General features: G+C 47.6%; 1 protein-coding gene across 1 annotated transcript in view; it reads right to left on the bottom strand.

Annotated features, from left to right (window-relative positions):
• LOC309652707 (protein WWC3-like) overlaps window positions 1-18,218 on the bottom strand; it is an 81,037-nt gene that overhangs the window by 15,773 nt on the left and 47,046 nt on the right. The window contains 10 exon segments of the mRNA XM_082446743.1: window positions 627-819; window positions 1,906-1,992; window positions 2,700-2,774; window positions 3,651-3,761; window positions 3,763-3,772; window positions 8,945-9,489; window positions 10,289-10,378; window positions 11,535-11,576; window positions 17,699-17,748; window positions 17,890-18,077. Coding sequence (XP_082302869.1) covers window positions 627-819; window positions 1,906-1,992; window positions 2,700-2,774; window positions 3,651-3,761; window positions 3,763-3,772; window positions 8,945-9,489; window positions 10,289-10,378; window positions 11,535-11,576; window positions 17,699-17,748; window positions 17,890-18,077 — 1,391 coding nt within the window.

Here is an 18,218-nt window from a genome sequence, read left to right as displayed (position 1 = left end):
CGCCCCCCAAAAAAAAAGAAAAAAAGAGAGAGAGAGAGAGGACTGGTGGAACTCTCCAATCTCTAATTCTGCCGCTGAAGGGGTGGGACCTAGGGGGAAAACTCCAACCTCGGGAAGAAAGCACCCTGGCTTCCAAGCCCTGGTCCTGCACCGGCTGGCCGGGGTGAAGACGGACTGCTGACCTGCCCAGTTATAGGGTTGCCAGATAAAAAAGAGGGCATCTGGGTGAACTGCAATTTCAAATAAACAGATTTTTTTAAAATAGAAGTATGTCCCAGATATTACATGGGACATACTTACAGTAAAAGGCATCCATAGTTTATTTGAAATTCAAATTTAACTGACCATTCTATACTTCTATCTGCCAGATTTCTCAACCCAACTTTTATTAGTTCCCGTGACGCAAGACAGGGATAATGCAGAAGCCGCTGCATAGGAGTTTTGCAAGTATTAGCTGAGATAATACAGTTAAATTACAGAACACTTGACAAGATAAGGGGTTTTATCATCCCCTTCTGTCCTCCCAGCTACAGAGATCACTTGACATCAGGACAAATTCTAAGTGCCCCACCGCAGGACACAGGAAGGAGGGGAGGGAGGAGGAGAGGGTGAGGAGGGCGCCGTACCAGCAGTTCTTCCTGCAGCTGCGGATTCACTGAGCACACGTATAACTGAAGGGACTTCAACGTCACCATGCTTGACTGCACAGGGATTCTGAAAACTTCATTAAATATCAGGGGGGCTTGCAATTCCAGAGCCTTAGAGCAGTAAGTGTTTGGCGTGCCGGAGTCAAGCGGGGGCAAATAGACGCGGATGTGTCTGGAACCAAGAGAGGAAGGAAAAAGCAGACAGAGGCAGCGCTTACTGACACATCTGCACGTGACACGCACGGACCACATACGTGTGCACATACGCCGCTCTGTTCCACTGCCCATGTGCAGAATTTTAATGTCTTTTGGAAAAGATCCTTTTCTCAACTAAGAGTAAGCCCAAAGAACTTACGTGCCCCTGGAGATCAGGGGGAAAAACCCAATCACAAAGAGAAGACTTCCAAGTCAGTGGTTAGGACTTCAGGGGGACTCAAACGGAGGTTCTGCTTTTACCATCTTTGTGGGAAAACATCTGCACTGATCTCTCCACGGCCCCTTGGCTCCCTCTCCAAGCTCTGCCTGCCTTGCCTCTCAGACTGCTCGCCCACCCAGGCACCCGCCGGGCTGGGCTCCCGGCCCTGTCCGCCCCCAGCACGGAAGCCAGCACCCAGGAGAAGCTCCAGCATCAGTGGAGTGAAGTACACCATCAGGGCGAACCCTCAGCCGCTGAACACCAGGCTGCTTCCTAGGCCTTCGGGAGGCCAGTTTACAAAGACGACTCACGGAAGGGGAGGGCACCGTCGGGCCTGAACACCCATCACAGGTGGGTTCACCCGCCAGGGTAAGTGGGACCTCACAGCCCCATCGGGCACCCATCTCCCCACCGGAGACAACACAGATTTCCTTCTCCCTGCTCGGACAAGGATGCCTGATCCCAGCCTGAGGCCTCTTCAGGCACCTCAACAGATCTCAAGAGCCGAGTGTGGCTGTGTCGCCACCAGCCTTGTGAGCAGGATGGACGTTTTAAGCCCCAACGCTGCCGATGACGGGCACCCGGCACTTTGTCAGCATGGCCACGGCACATAACCAGCCTGGCTCCAGTAACTCCACCTGCCGCAAATAATAAACCAGCCCCTTCTTCAAACTTACAGTCCTTTAGATTTCAGACAGACATTCCCTGGCGTTTTATTCTAAATTCAGGTTCCAAGACAGTCTTTTCCCTCCCCAAACTGCCACGTGCAGCAGGTCAGCCGGTGGTGCCGTGTGGAGGAGGGCCCGGGGGGAGGACACGGCCCCCACCGGCGCGGGAGCTTACATTTTGCAGTCTTCCTTCACCACCAGCCCGGCAAAGTTCTTCAGTTGGAGCACGTTCACGAGGAGACACTCGCTGGCACTGTCGTGCCTAGAAAATAAAAGGCACGTTCACAGGCTGCAAATGCCCCACGTTCGAGAAATCCTGCTTGAACTACCGCAGTGGTCCTCACCCCACCCCCAGGGGACCTGTGCAAAGTCGAGAGACGTTTCTTACTGTCACACTGAGTGGAGTGGGGGGGCTACTGGATCTAGTGGGTGGAGGCCAGGGCTGCTGCTCAACACCCCAGAGGGCACAGGGCGGCCCCCAACCAAGAATGACCCAGCCCGAATGTCACGAGTGCCGAGCAACACTAGGATGACAAGGGTGAGCAAAAGAAAGCTGCTGGGATGTGAACATCCTGCCTCGTTCGCCTGAACACTGCTGCTTGCTGCCTTCACAGACACTGCGGCTAGAAACCAAAACGCTTAGTGTTGCACAGCACCTGGCTACCCCAGCTCCGGCGGGAACTTCCCCGAGGGCCTGACCGTGCCCATGGGGTGACAGTCCCAGGCTGTGACTCGGTGTTGGAGGACGGCAGTGGAGCCGCTCGTGCCCATCTCTCCTTCCTGCCACCTCTGTCCCTTCACCTGAGACCGCTGAGATGGGCCCGGGGGTCCCCAGGCCAGGGACAAGCAGCCGGATCACGCGGGTCCCCCCACGCCTCCTGGCCTGTGTGTGCAGGTGTGAGTCGCCGGGCGGGCCCCAATCTACCCGTCGTCTTTACGAGCAACAGGGAAGGAGCCTTCTGTACTCACAAGAATCCAACATGGATCTGGGGCCCCTCGTTACCGCAAGCGTCTCCAGGCACAGGCTCGTCGGCGTCCTCACTCCTGAGCACAACCGGAAAGGCACCGCGTTATTCCGAGGGGACCTGCTTACCTCGGGCTCCGCAGAAGCTCTCTCACACTAGGGGCGCTTCTAACTGAGAAGGGCTTTATTAAGTTGCGACATAAATAAATGCTTTAAGTGACTGACAGGGCACGGCAGGTCCCCAGGATCCATGACGTCACCTCCCAGGGTACCTGCTGACGAAGTGGCCTTTTTGAGAAAATACCTCTCAAAACCACACGTGATATTCACGACAACGTTCAAAAACATATACTTTTAAAAGCTTTGCAGGGGGGACTTCCCTGGTGCTCCAGTGGTTTAAGACTCCGCGCTTCCACTGCAGGGGGCGCGGGTGCGATCCCTGGTCAGGGAACTAAGATCCCGCAAGCTGAGCAGCGCAGCCAAAAAAAAAAAAAAAAGTTGGCGACAAGTGAAATGCATACAGATATCTGAGCTGAAAAAATGACATCAAAGGTCCCAAACAAAATAAAGCCCACAAGGGGTTTTGTCCTTGCAAAGTGATTCCTCCAGCGAAGGAAAGGGGACGGGGGGAACATCCATTTCTAGCGAGCGTCCTTTCTAGAAAAGCAGGTCTCTCTCGCACACTGGTTCTCCTTTTCCGGCTCTACTAGGATCATGCCTTCCAACCCCCGGGGCCGGAGAGAAAGCAGTCGTCCTAGATGCCCGAAGCCAGGCCAGTCCCCAGACGCCACCTGGGAGGAGAGGGGGTCCGTGGGGATGCTCAGGGCCCCCTCCCGCATGGAGAGAAGCCAGAAGAGCTGCACCCCGGAGACACACAGAGTGTCAAGCCAGACAGGTCTCGGCAGGGGTGCCTTTTGGGAAGTCAGCCCAGGGAGGCCAGAAGGTCAGCTTCTAACCTTTTGGTGGGAGGTTCAAACACACCACTGTCGCTGGCCAGCGAGTAATCGGACAGGCAGGCAGACACGCAGCGCACTCTCCGCTCCAGCCTCTGGGCGCTGTCTTCTCGGGGGGGTCACTGCTGCAAGCGGGAGACACGGCCGGGCTCAGGAGGCGACAGCGCGGGAGCCCAGGGCAGAGCAGAGACAAAGGCACGAAGGGACAGAGACAGGCCAGCACGTGTGCAGATGTGTGTTTACATGCACTCTGCTCCAGTCTTTTCTTATATTGGAAAATGGAAGAAACAGGCTTCTGGCTACTTCTTTAAAAGCTCCTTAAATGATCATCAATCTCCTTTCACCTCCTTAATGAGCGCACAGGTCAGAAGGTGGCGGGAAGGCCTTTGGCGTGGCCCTTTGAGAGAGCGTCACACGGGAAGCCCGGGAGAGAGACTTCGCCTGCACGCGGATGGCAGCGCGCTCTCCGAGAAGTGGGAGGGTGGTGTTTCCTCCTTGACGCTGCTTGGTATGCTCCATACTTTATACAAGGCACATGGACTACACTGCTTTATACTCAGAAGACAGAGTTTTTAAAAAACATCAAATAACCCCCAACAAAATGGAGTGACTTTCAAGTCAGAGGACACAGAGGCACCCAGACTCGGCCTCTGCCAACGTCTCCATGACCCCTCTGCCGCTCTAACTGCAGCGCCCTCCTCAGCAGCCCTGGGGCCAGGCTGGCTTCCAGAACTGTCTCCTGGGATTAGAAAGGACCATCACTGGGCAGCTTATTTTTGTCTTGTATCTATTTTAACCAAGAGCCCAAGACAACCACTGACATTTTCCCTTTTACCATTTCATCAACTCTTTCTACTCCTTCCCTCACAGCAACAAGCTCCTTTTAATAAAAGCAATAGAAACAGGCATGTCGCCTCCCGCTGCTAAATGTGGCGACGGACACAGGAACCTCAACGCTTCTGAGAGAGGCACACACGGTTAGAACACAGGCTTAAACCACGAAGCCCCAAACTGAGCCTCACTCTGGCATCACAATGCCTCTTATTAATAATGCAGGCCCCTCTTGTCTTTCTATGTTCTCCGGCCATCTAAGCTCTAGAAATTGAAAATCTAGACACCTGTGCACCCCTGGGTTGAGGGAAATAGCGAGTCCACCAATGACCATCTCTCTTTTCAGCCAAATTATTATTCACAGCAACAATTAAACCCAAACACATTCATCGGGGTACAGAAGAGACAGGGCTGTGGCCTTTGGTCTCACGATGTTAACGGCAGACAAAAGCCGACCTTTCAAAGGTCTGCAGCACCCAGCGTGGGGGCCACCGGCTCCACCTCGGTCAGGGGCAGAAGCTGGCTCCGTCCTGGGGTGGCCGGAGGCACCGACTCTCAGATCGTAGATGACGACTCCCAAGTCCAGCTCTGCTCGTCACCCCCGCCCCCATGGAAGGACCCAGAGCCCCCAGCTCTGAATTGCAGAGAGAACCCCTCAGTTTGCTGCATGGAACCCCAGCAAACACAACGGCTCACTACTTCCATTCCCAGCCCTGACACTCGGCCTTGCACGCCTTTAAGGAAGTAACACCGCACAACGATCCAGGTAACTTCCAGGCAACCCAGTGGTGTGACTGACAAAATTTCTCTCTCATTGCAATGAAAGTGGATGAAGAGAGAAAGGAAATGGGGGAATCAACCCTCAGTGATCCTGGGCTTAGCACACTCACGGAGCAACTGGATGCAGGAGTTGACAGAAGGAGGTACGGTCAGCACCTGCCCTGGGTGAGAAAGAAAGCACACGGCACATCCCCCAGTACACACCGCAACCGTCTGCTCTTGGGCTTCAAGGCAACGAGACGGAAAGTGGGGAGCAACGCCAGTGAAGTAAGGAATAAACAAGCTTCCACACAGTCATTTCAGAAACCTCTGACCCTTCCATCATTAAACACAGACACACAGACACTGAGACCTAAGGACAGCAACGCTGCTTGACAAAAGGGAGGAAAGTATAAGGAAAATCACACCGTGGGCGAAGCTGCCAGCTGGCATACTAAAATAATGAAAGCGTTAAAGTCTGGGAAAAAACGCAAGGAAGAAAAAAATACGTCAAACTCTTAGAAAAGTTCTTACACAACTTTCATAGCCAGGATGAATACCGTTCAAATGACAACAACAATAATAAGAGCAACTGTTGAGCTACATTAAAGCACAGCTATGAGCTATGCCCTTCTTGACCACACCCTGACCATCCTAAATACATTGATTCACTGCACAAAGATGTGGCACAGCCTGACCAGCAAGGCGAAGGAGAAGTCCAAGGTCACTTACAGTGAACGTTTCTGTCGAGCCGCATGAGAAAAGAGATTAAAAAAAAAAAAAGCACAAAGTGAAAAAACTGTAGAATTTAAGCCAACAATTTTAAACAAGGTATGAATGTAATAAAAAACATCAATAAACAGATGAACAAGGTCAAAATATTTACGGACTGATATTAGCAAATACCAGTGGGAAATGAAAATAGGAACGAATTTCAAAATCATGACACATCTGACTTTTAAAATGTGGGGAAGATAAAATTGTAGTAAACATGTAAAAACGGTTAAAAATGACAGTTTATTCCCCCACTCCCCTGCCCCACCTTCTGTCCCCTCAGGTTGATTTAAAACACAATGGGCAATTCTGAATTTTATGTTACTAAAAATTTTTCTCGCTAAAGCTTGCTGGAGTCAAACTTAGACTGTACTGTTCTTAGTCAGACTGGAGAGTGGAGGGAACTACGTGACCTCGGGCGTCATAAATGAGGGGTGGGGTTAATATAACGAGTATTGAGATCCTCGCCAACTTTATGAAGCTGCGATGACTCTAGGCTTCATAAGCATCAAGGGAGGCAAGGAGTCACCCTGTGTCCATGCCTGAAGCTGCTCACCCAACCCAGCCCTGCGAGAGCACTTACCAAGACCCATTCCCTAAGTCAGGTACCTCTACTTTGTATTCTACTCAGTGTCATATACGAACGCACCACCAGGTGGCAGTATCTGACCACACCATAAGCAAACACCTCCCAGTCTAAGAAGCTTGAAGTACTGTAACATCCACCACAAAGTAGGAAAGAAAAATAAAGAAATCAGGATCAGCAATTAAGTCAGCTCTTCTCCTTCCCACCCAGTCTTTCCCCTGGAGCAAAAGCGGTGCTGGACCTCGTGTGGATTTTCTGCATAAGTAAGTAGACAGACACTCTTGTATCTCAGCCTTTAAAGAAAAGTTGGTATGGGGGGTGGACACTGAGAAGAGGACGCTCAAGCAACAACAGATGCACGATTCAGCCCTTATTTTGTATCTTCTTTTGTGAATAAACATGGAGCACTGAGCCTGTGATTACAACAAAGAACAAAGTGAATAAAGTTCCCCTGTACATGTGATGTGAATTACAGAAATAACGTATCCGGGGATATGAAAGGTGTGTTTGCAAACGCAGAAGGGGAGACACCAAAATAATAGCGATGCCAAAAAGGCCCGGGGCTGCCGCAGAACATAATGGATCTCTGGTTAAACACATAAATGCTACAAGAGACTATTATCTTACATATAGATAATAACCCGCACGGGTACACAGAAAAAAACCCGACAGGTAACAGAATGGTGGTGAATGGAAGAGCCCATAAAGATCACGTCATTCAAGGGCACAGAAGCTGAGACTCAGCTCCATCTAAGGTTGCGCTCAAGGTCGCACAGCTAGTGAGTCAACAGGGCAGGGAACAGAATCTGGGTATAAGCTGCTATTTCAAAGCCATTTCTGCTACATCACCCTGGTTTTGTATTCACGTTTTCTTTCCACCTTTGGCTGCTGACTGCTTAACAGTACATAACTAGGGTTTCTCAGCCTCGGCGCTCTTGACATCTTGGCTGGATCATTCTAGCCAAGATGGGGACCATGCTGTGCACTGTAGGATGTCGAGCCTTGCCCCTCGTCTCCACCTACCAGATGCCAGTAGCACCCCACCAGCTCCAAAGTGTGACAACTGAAAATGTCTGCCAAGTATCTCCAGGGGTCAAAAACACCCCTGGTTGAGATCCACTATGCTATACAGATTATCTAGTGTTCGCCTAAATGGAATGTCTAAAAACAGTTTTGCTGTGCAAATACAAATTAAGTGGGCTGAACTTCAGGAATGAGAGGCCTGTTCTGATCTTCTCTAAACATTAAGGAAGTTAAAGTCGCTAGAGGTGGGCTCACAAAAGCACTCGGGGTGAAGATAAGGAGGGTTGAAGCCCAGACTCTGCTTTGTGCACCAGCCATCAGCCAGAATACTCCCCAGAACAGCAATTTGGTTTTCCATGTGGGCTACAAGCTGACACACGCTGGCACCAAGCAGAAGCTGAATTAACACCAACTGGACGGATGAAATTCTCATGGCTACATGTTTCTGGATTTGAAGAGCAGCAGAGAAATCGATGCGGTAGAAAGGACTGATATTTTCACTCCCTCCGTGACAGAATTATGTTCTTGAAAAGTACAAGGACAGGGCTTCCCTGGTGGCACAGTGGTTAAGAATCTGCCTGCCAATGCAGGGGGCACGGGTTCGAGCCCTGGTCCTGGAAGATCCCACATGCCGCGGAGCAACTAAGCCCGTGCGCCACAACTACTGAGCCTGCGCTCTAGAAACCGCGTGCCACAAGGACTGAAGCCCGCGCGCCTAGAGGCCGTGCTCCGCAACAAGAGAAACCACCGCAATGAGAAGCCCGCGCACCGCAATGAAGAGTAGCGCCCGCTCCCTGCAGCTAGAGAAAACCCGCGCGCAGCAACGAAGACTCAACGCAGCCAAAAAAAAAAAAAGTACAAGGACAAAGGATGAAGAGATGAAGTCACAGGGCCAACGGAAGTAGAGATTTCTGCCGGGCCACAGCCAGACAGCAGTCCCAGGGCTGGTCTGAGGCGGGCACACACAGAACGCTGCATCTGGGCACACGCCCTGGAGAGTGCATGAAGGCCCGAGTACTTCTTTAGCAGCCTCCGAATGTGGAGGAACTGTCTCATTTTCGACAATTAAGTATATTCTGAGAACAAGCCAAATGCCTGGGAAAGACTACTCTGCCAGTTTCCATGACATTTCAAGGACCCAGGGCAAAAGCACGCAGAACGAGCGAGCGAGCGGGCGTGCGGGCCTCCTCTTGCCCTGGCGGGTCCTAAGCCGAGGGCTCACTAGGCCACAGCAGAGCCAGCCGGCTTCCGTGCGGCTTCCTCCCTGAACTGGAGACCTTTGCTCCCCGGCCCCGGGGCACCCACCGGACCCATCAGGACGTACGTGCAGCCGTGGGAGCGGCAGCCGCTTGGGGTCCTCGCTCGCGAGGTCCTTCCCCGTCCCCGGGGCACCCGTGCGGCGGCAGGGACGCCGCGCCCGGCGGGTCTTCGTCCCCCAAGGCGGAGGCCTGAGCGCGCAGCCTGTCCAGGGCGCCCAGGCCCACCACCTCGAAGGCGTCCCCGAGCTGGGCCAGGGGCCAGTCTCGCGAGGCCGGGAGGAAGGGCGTGTCCAAGGGCGAGCTGGGCGGGGACAGCGAGGACAGGGAGGAGCGCGAGGACAGGGACGCCAGGGACTGCGGCGTGTCCAGGGACCGCCTCTGTTTGTGCAGGCCCGCGGGGCCCGGGGCGTCCGCCAAGGGGGCGTCCCGGCCCAGGGAGTTGAAGGAGACGAGGTCGAAGCGCAGGAGCGGGCCGCCCTCGGCGTCGGGCTTCTCGTACTGCGGGAGGCCGTAGATGTCGGTGAAGCTGACGGAGCTCAGGGAGCCCCGGCTGGAGGCCAGGGAGCCGCGACTGCTCCCCGAGGAGACGGTCAGGGTGCTGGCGGACAGGCTGAAACGAGAAGAGCAGCCTGGAGCCCGCGGCTGGAGCCTGCTCGTCCCCACCGCGAGCCGAGCCTCCGGTCTGCTCCACGAGGAGCAAAACTGCCTCGGGCCCCGTTCACGCGGCGCCTCTTCAACACCTCGGAGCGTTTTAAGACACCCCTCCACCCCCGCCCCTTCCTGAATATTTCCTTTGTTTCTTTGATTGTCAGTAGAGAGCAGTAGTTAACGTCAAGGGCTCTTGCCAAGGGCTCTTGCTCGAGTTCAAGTTCCAGCTCAAACTCAAGACTAGCTGAATGCATTTGATTTGGTCACGGGCTTTGCCCTTTCCCAGCCTCCCACCTTCTCACCCGGCGCTGGGATGATAGCGGTTCCTGCCTCAAGGCACTGTCAGGAGGAGAACTGAGAAAATAATACACAGAAAGCCCTTAACACTACACTTCACGATACGGTAAGTGCTTGAAAACTGGAGCTCTTACTGAGCATCCAAATCGGATTTTAAAGATATTCAGGCCTTTAAAAAATAATTAAAAGGGTATGTGTGCATCTATGTAGATGGATATATACACTTCTAATGCTGTGAGTTACAAAATCCTTCGATAAATGATTCATTACTCTGAAGTCACACTTGCTTCTCATATTCCTTGGATCATATATGAGCAGCTCCTCTTAAAAATATCGTGTAGCCACACTTTCCTGTCCAGTGTTTACAACCACTGCAGGTTCTAAGTTCTGGGAGAGAAAGCCAAGCTAAAGGGAACTGTGAAGTTCACGGCCACGTCGTTATAAGATGATAATAAGTTACCCACCTTTGTAACTGGGACTGGAGATAGGACGTTAGGCGGGTGGCTTCTTCCAGCTGCATCAGGAGACAGTTTCTTTTTTCCTGAAGTAGAATCCTGTAGGTACAAAAACAGTCCACTGGTGGATTTCAAAGGTGCCAAGTATATTTTCCTAATAAGAAATTCAACTGTAAATTCCCCAAACTGATTGAGGTGTCAATGACTAAATTCTAAAAAAGCACATCCAAGGTCATAAACACCAAGATAACAGACTGTTTTTGTCTTGCTTAAAAATGTATCACTGGCCGCCTGAACAGTGCCTGATACACTGTAGAAGTTCAGCACATGGGTGGATAGGCGGATGAATGGATGGGTGGGTGGATGGATGCGTGGATGGATGGACGCATGCGTGGATGGATGGGTGTGAAAGATGGATGGATAAGTCAATGGGTGGGTGGCTGGATGGACTGACGGATGCAGGGGTGGGAGGAAGGACAGGCAGACGGACAGGTGAACAGGTGGACTGGACGGACAGACAGCAGACAGGCAGACGGGCACACGGATGGTGGTTGAGGTGTGTGGGAGGAGGGGTGTGGGTGGATGAACAGATGGATGGGAGACTAGACTAGAATATGGATACAAATGCACAGCATGCAGTAATCTACTGGAGTTCCTTGGAACAAATCAGATTCCCTCATTCTAAGCCCCCTTCCAGGCAAAACTACATGCAATTCTAAAATCTACCGAATTAAAAGATGAAACACAAATAAGAGCAGCTGAGAGAGGATTAACCAAGATGGCCGAGTAGAAGGACGTGCTCTCACTCCCTCTTGCGAGAGCACCAGAATCACAACTGGCTGCTGGACAATCATTGACAGGAAGACCCTGGACTTCACCAAGGAGGATACCCCACGTCCAAGGACAGAGGAGAAGCCACAGTGAGACGGTAGGAGGGGCACAATCAGAGTAAAATCTAATCCCATAACTGCTGGGTGGGTGACTCACAGACTGGCGAACACTTATACCACAGAAGTCCACCCACTGGAGTGAAGGTTCTGAGCCCCACGTCAGGCTTCCCAACCTGGGGGTCCGGCAATGGGAGGAGGAATTCCTAGAGAATCAGACTTTGAAGCCTAGTGGGAATTGATTGCAGGACTTCGACAGGACTGGGGAAAACAGAGACCCCACTCTTGGAGGGCACACACAAAGTAGTGTGCGCATCGGGACCCAGGGGAAGGAGCGGTGACCCTGAGGGAGACTGAACCAGACCTACCTGCTGGTGTTGGGGGGTCTCCTGCAGAGGCGGGGGGTGGCTCTGTTTCACTGTGGGGACAAGGACTCTGGCAGCGGAGGTTCTGGGAAGTGCTCCTTGGCGTGAGCCCTCCCACAGTCTGCCATTAACCCCACCAAAGAGCCCAGGTAGGCTCCAGTGTTGGGTTGCCTCAGGCAAAACAACCAACAGGGAGGGAACCCAGCCCCACCCATCAACAGTCAAGTGGATTAAGGTTTTACTGAGCTCTGACCGCCACAGCAACAGTCAGCTCTACCCACCACCACAGCCTCCCATCAAGCCTCTTAGATAGCCTCAACCACCAGAGGGAAGACAGCAGAAGCAAGAAAAACTACAATCCTGCAGCCTGTGGACCAAAAACCACAGTTACAGAAAGATAGACAAGATGAAAAGGCAGAGAGCTATGTACCAGATGAAGGAACAAGAAAAAACCCCAGAAAAACAACTAAATGAAGTGGAGATAGGCAACCTTCCAGAAAAAGAATTCAGAATAATGATAGTGAAGATGATCCAGGACCTCAGAATAAGAATGGAGGCAAAGATTGATTAACAAAGACCTAGAAGAATTAAAGAACAAACAAACAGAGAGGAACAATACAATAACTGAAATGAAAACTACACTAGAAGGAATCAATAGCAGAATAACTGAGGCAGAAGAACGGATAAGTGACCTGGAAGACAGAATGGTGGAATTCACTGCTGCGGAACAGACTAAAGAAAAAAGAATGAAAAGAAATGAAGACAGCCTAAGAGACCTCTGGGACAACATTAAACGCAACAACATTCGCATTATAGGGGTCCCAGAAGGTGAAGAGAGAGAGAAAGGACCAGAGAAAATATTTGAAGAGATTATAGTCGAAAACTTCCCTAACATGGGAAAGGAAATAGCCACCCAAGTCCAGGAAGCGCAGAGAGTCCCATACAGGATAAACCCAAGGAGAAACACGCCGAGACACATAGTAATCAAAGTGGCAAAAATTAAAGACAAAGAAAAATTATTGAAAGCAGCAAGGGAAAAACGACAAATAACATACAAGGGAACTCCCATAAGGTTAACAGCTGATTTCTCAGCAGAAACTCTGCAAGCCAGAAGGGAGTGGCATGATATACTTAAAGTGATGAAAGGGAAGAACCTACAACCAAGATTACTCTACCCGGCAAGGATCTCATTTAGATTCGATGGAGAAATCAAAAGCTTTACAGACAAGCAAAAGCTACGAGAATTCAGCACCACCAAACCAGCTCTACAACAAATGCTAAAGGAACTTCTCTAAGTGGGAAACACAACAGAAGAAAAGGACCTACAAAAACAAACCCAAAACAATTAAGAAAATGGTCATAGGAACATACATATCGATAATTACCTTAAACGTGAATGGATTAAATGCCCCAACCAAAAGACATAGACTGGCTGAATGGATACAAAAACAAGACCCATATATATGCTGTCTACAAGAGACCCACTTTAGACCTAGGGACACATACAGACTGAAAGTGAGGGGATGGAAAAACATATTCCATGCAAATGGAAGTCAAAAGAAAGCTGGAGTAGCTATACTCATATCAGATAAAATAGACTTTAAAATAAAGAATGTTACAAGAGACAAGGAAGGACACTACATAATGATCAAGGGATCAATCCAAGAAGAAGATATAACAATTATAAATATATATGCACCCAACATAGGAGCACCTCGATACATAAGGCAACTGCTAACAGCTATAAAAGAGGAACTTGACAGTAACACAGTAATAGTGGGGGACTTTAACACCTCACTTACACCAATGGACAGATCATCCAAAATGAAAATAAATAAGGAAACAGAAGCTTTAAATGACACAATAGACCAGATAGATTTAATTGATACTTATAGGACACTCCATCCCAAAACAGCAGATTACACTTTCTTCTCAAGTGCGCACGGAACATTCTCCAGGATAGATCACATCTTGGTTCACAAATCAAGCCTCAGTAAATTTAAGAAAATTGAAATCATATCAAGCATCTTTTCTGACCACAACGCTATGAGATTAGAAATGAATTACAGGGAAAAAAAACGTAAAAAAGACAAACACATGGAGGCTAAACAATACGTTACTAAATAACCAAGAGATCACTGAAGAAATCAAGGAGGAAATCAAAAATACCTAGAGACAAATGACAATGAAAACACGACGACCCAAAACCTATGGGATGCAGCGAAAGCAGTTCTAAGAGGGAAGTTTATAGCTATAGAAGCCTACCTCAAGAAACAAGAAAAATCTCAAGTAAACAATCTAACCTTACACCTAAAGAAACTAGAGAAAGAAGAACAAACAAAACCCAAAGTTAGCAGAAGGAAAGAAATCATAAAGATCAGAGCAGAAATAAATGAAATAGAAGCAAAGAAAACAATAGCAAAGATCAATAAAACTAAAAGTTGGTTCTTTGAGAAGATAAACAAAATTGATAAGCCATTAGCCAGACTCATCAAGAAAAAGAGGGAGAGGACTCAAATCAATAAAATCAGAAATGAAAAAGGAGAAGTTACAACAGACACCGCAGAAATACAAAGCATTCTAAGAGACTACTACAAGCAACTTTATGCCAATAAAATGGACAACCTGGAAGAAATGGACAAATTTTTAGAAAGGTATAACCTTCCAAGACTGAACCAGGAAGAAACAGAACATATGAACAGACCAATCACAAGTAATGAAATTGAAACTGTGATTAAAAATCTTCCAACAAACAAAAGTCCAGGAGCAGATGGCTTCACAGGTGAATTCTATCAAACATTTAGAGAAGAGCTAACACCTATCCTTCTCAAACTCTTCCAAAAAATTGCAGAGGAAGGAACACTCCCAAACTCATTCTATGAGGCCACCATCACCCTGATACCAAAACCAGACAAAGACACTACAAAAAAAGAAAATTACAGACCAATATCACTGATGAATATAGATGCAAAAATCCTCAACAAAATACTAGCAAACAGAATCCAACAACACATTAAAAGGATCATACACCACGATCAAGTGGGATTTATCCCAGGGATGTAAGGATTCTTCAATACACGCAAATCAATCATTGTGATACACCATACTAACAAATTGAAGAATAAAAACCATATGATCATCTCAATAGATGCAGAAAAAGCTTTTGACAAAATTCAACACCCATTTCTGATAAAAACTCTCCAGAAAGTGGGCATAGAGGGAACCTACCTCAACATAATAAAGGCCATATATGACAAACCCACAGCAAACATCATTCTCAATGGTGAATAACTGAAAGCATTTCCTCTAAGATCAGGAACGAGACAAGGATGTCCACTCTCACCACTATTATTCAACATAGTTCTGGAAGTCCTAGCCACGGCAATCAGAGAAGAAAAAGAAATAAAAGGAATCCAAATTGGAAAAGAAGAAGTAAAACTGTCACTCTTTGCAGATGACATGATACTATACATAGAGAATCCTAAAACTGCCACCAGAAAACTGCTAGAGCTAATTAATGAATATGGTAACGTTGCAGGATACAAAATTAATGCACAGAAATCTCTTGCATTCCTATACACTAATGATGAAAAATCTGAAAGAGAAATTATGGAAACACTCCCATTTACCATTGCAACAAAAAGAATAAAATACCTAGGAATAAACCTACCTAGGGAGACAAAAGACCTGTATGCAGAAAAATATAAGACACTGATGAAAGAAATTAAAGATGATACCAACAGATGGAGAGATATACCATGTTCTTGGATTGGAAGAATCAACATTGTGAAAATGACTATACTACCCAAAGCAATCTACAGATTCAATGCAATCCCTATCAAATTACCAATGGCATTTTTTACGGAGCTAGAACAAATCATCTTAAAATTTGTATGGAGACACAAAAGACCCCGAATAGCCAAAGCAGTCTTGAGGCAAAAAAATGGAGCTGGAGGAATCAGACTCCCTGACTTCAGACTATACTACAAAGCTACAGTAATCAAGACAATATGGTACTGGCACAAAAACAGAAACACAGATCAATGGAACAAGATAGAAAGCCCAGAGATTAACCCACGCACCTATAGTCAACTAATCTATGACAAAGGAGGCAAAGATATACAACGGAGAAAAGACAGTCTCTTCAATAAGTGGTGCTGGGAAAACTGGACAGCTACATGTAAAAGAATGAAATTAGAATACTCCCTAACACCATACACAAAGATAAACTCAAAATGGTTTAGAGACCTAAATATAAGACTGGACACTATAAAACTCTTAGAGGAAAACATAGGAAGAACACTCTTTGACATAAATGACAGCAAGATCTTTTTGATCCACCTCCTAGAATAATGGAAATAAAAACAAAAATAAACAAATGGGACCTAATGAAACTTCAAAGCTTTTGCACAGCAAAGGAAACCATAAACAAGACGAAAAGACAACCCTCAGAATGGGAGAAAATATTTGCAAACGAATCAACGGACAAAGGATTCATCTCCAAAATATATAAACAGCTCATTCAGCTCAATATTAAAGAAACAAACACCCCAATCCAAAAATGGGCAGAAGACCTAAATAGACATTTCTCCAAAGAAGACATACAGACGGCCACGAAGCACATGAAAAGATGCTCAACATCACTAATTATTAGAGAAATGCAAAGCAAAACTACAATGAGGTATCACCTCACTCCTGTTAGAATGGGCATCATCAGAAAATCTACAAACAACAAATGCTGGAGAGGGTGTGGAGAAAAGGGAACCCTCTTGCGCTGTTGGTGGGAATGGAAATTGATACAGCCACTATGGAGAACAATATGGAGGTTCCTTAAAAAACTAAAAATAGAATTACCATATGACCCAGCAATCCCACTACTGGGCATATACCCAGAGAAAACCGTAATTCAAAAAGACACATGCACCCGAATGTTCATTGCAGCACTATTTACAATAGCCAGGTCATGGAAGCAACCTAAATGCCCATCAACAGACGAATGGATAAAGAAGAGGTGGTACATATATACAATGGAATATTACTCAGCCATAAAAAGGAACGAAATTGAGTCATTTGTTGAGAAGTGGATGGATCTAGAGACTGTCATACAGAGTGAAGTAAGTCAGAAAGAGAAAAACAAATATCGTATATTAATGCATGTATGTGGAACCTAGAAAAATGGTACAGATGAGCCGGTTTGCAGGGCAGAAGTTGAGACACAGATGTAGAGAATGGACATATGGACACCAAGGGGGGAAAACTGCGGTGGGGTGGGGATGGTGGTGTGCTGAACTGGGCGATTGGGATTGACATGTAGACACTGATGTGTATAAAATTGATGCCTAATAAGAACCTGCAGTATAAAAAAACAAACAAACAGAACAACTAATACTAAACTTTCACTGGGTTATTTGTATGGAAATATGTTAATATAAATGTTTCAGACATTACATGAAATTCCTAAAAATCTTATATGTTCTGGTATAATGTTATAAGTCATAATTCTAGTTATGACTTTAAAATGTATATCTCAGAAATAACTAAATTTCCTTGTCAATTGCATTATTATGAACTTTCATCAAATCTTTAACCGAGGTCATTTTTAAGTCTTTTGTCATTTACAGACAGTTCTGGGTTTACTCTGACGCTTTTGCAAAAATGTTCCTATAAAAGGGTTTCATCTTCAAGGAATTCATGGAAAAGACTCTGACAAGTACAGGTTTCTGGTAACTGTACTGCTGAACTGAATGAATAAGCATTTTCAGAACTCTAATGGAAAACTGATGAACTCATAAAAGTGCTAACAAAAGATCAAGATAAAAAAAAATTAATTACATGGGACTGAGTGAACTGATGAGGTTGATTATAATTTTTGTGACTTTCTGTTTGAATAAAAAAAAAAATGTTAAAAAAAAAAGTTCTAAAATTAGATCGGGGCGATGGTGGCACAACTCTGTGAATATCCTAAAAGCCATCGCATTGTACCCGTTAATGGGTACACCCCACGGAATATGGATTATGTCTCACTAAGGCTGTTATTAAAAAATAGTAACATCTTTTCTTCTCAATCAGAAGGGATAAAAATCAACCCTATTTCTTCAGCATGATCAAGAGATCACTCTCAGTAAGAAAAATAAAGCCAAACAAAAGGCTTTAAAGAAAATACATACATCGTGCACATGAAATAGTGGGAAAGGATTTTCCAAGTGAAGTTTGAACCCTAGAGCTAGAAAAAGCCAAGCGGCAAGTGGCACTCGTAGTAGCCACGACGACGGTCAGGACAGACGCTGCAAGGCGAGAGCTCGGACGTCCCCCCGCACCAGCCACGGGGCTCTCAGCCAGGACCCGCCCCTGCACCCACCTCCGACTGTTTCACCAGCAGCTCCGACCACTTCTGCCACAGGGGACACTTGTCCCTGTCCTCAACCGTGGTCTCATTGGAAGTCCAGCAGCACTGCTCGTGGCTGTACCAGAAGGCCGACAGGCAGATGCCCTCCTTCAGGTCTGTCATCCAGTCGACGGCGAGATCGATGACCCCGGCCAGGGTGCCTGGAAGAAGCAGCGAGAGCCACTCAGAGGGACGGCCGGCGTGGGCCAGGGCAGCACGTGCGCCCGGAGGGCCAGGCGGAGATGCCAGTGCCCTGGGCTGCCACGCACCCAGGAAGCCTCTTTCTTCAGTCTTGAGGTCAC

The sequence above is a fragment of the Balaenoptera physalus genome, assembly GCF_965194825.1.
Source record: "Balaenoptera physalus genome assembly, chromosome: X".
Classification (NCBI taxonomy): Eukaryota; Metazoa; Chordata; class Mammalia; order Artiodactyla; family Balaenopteridae; genus Balaenoptera; species Balaenoptera physalus.
Note: the sequence above shows the minus strand (reverse complement) of the source record. Positions and strands in the feature narration are given on the sequence as shown.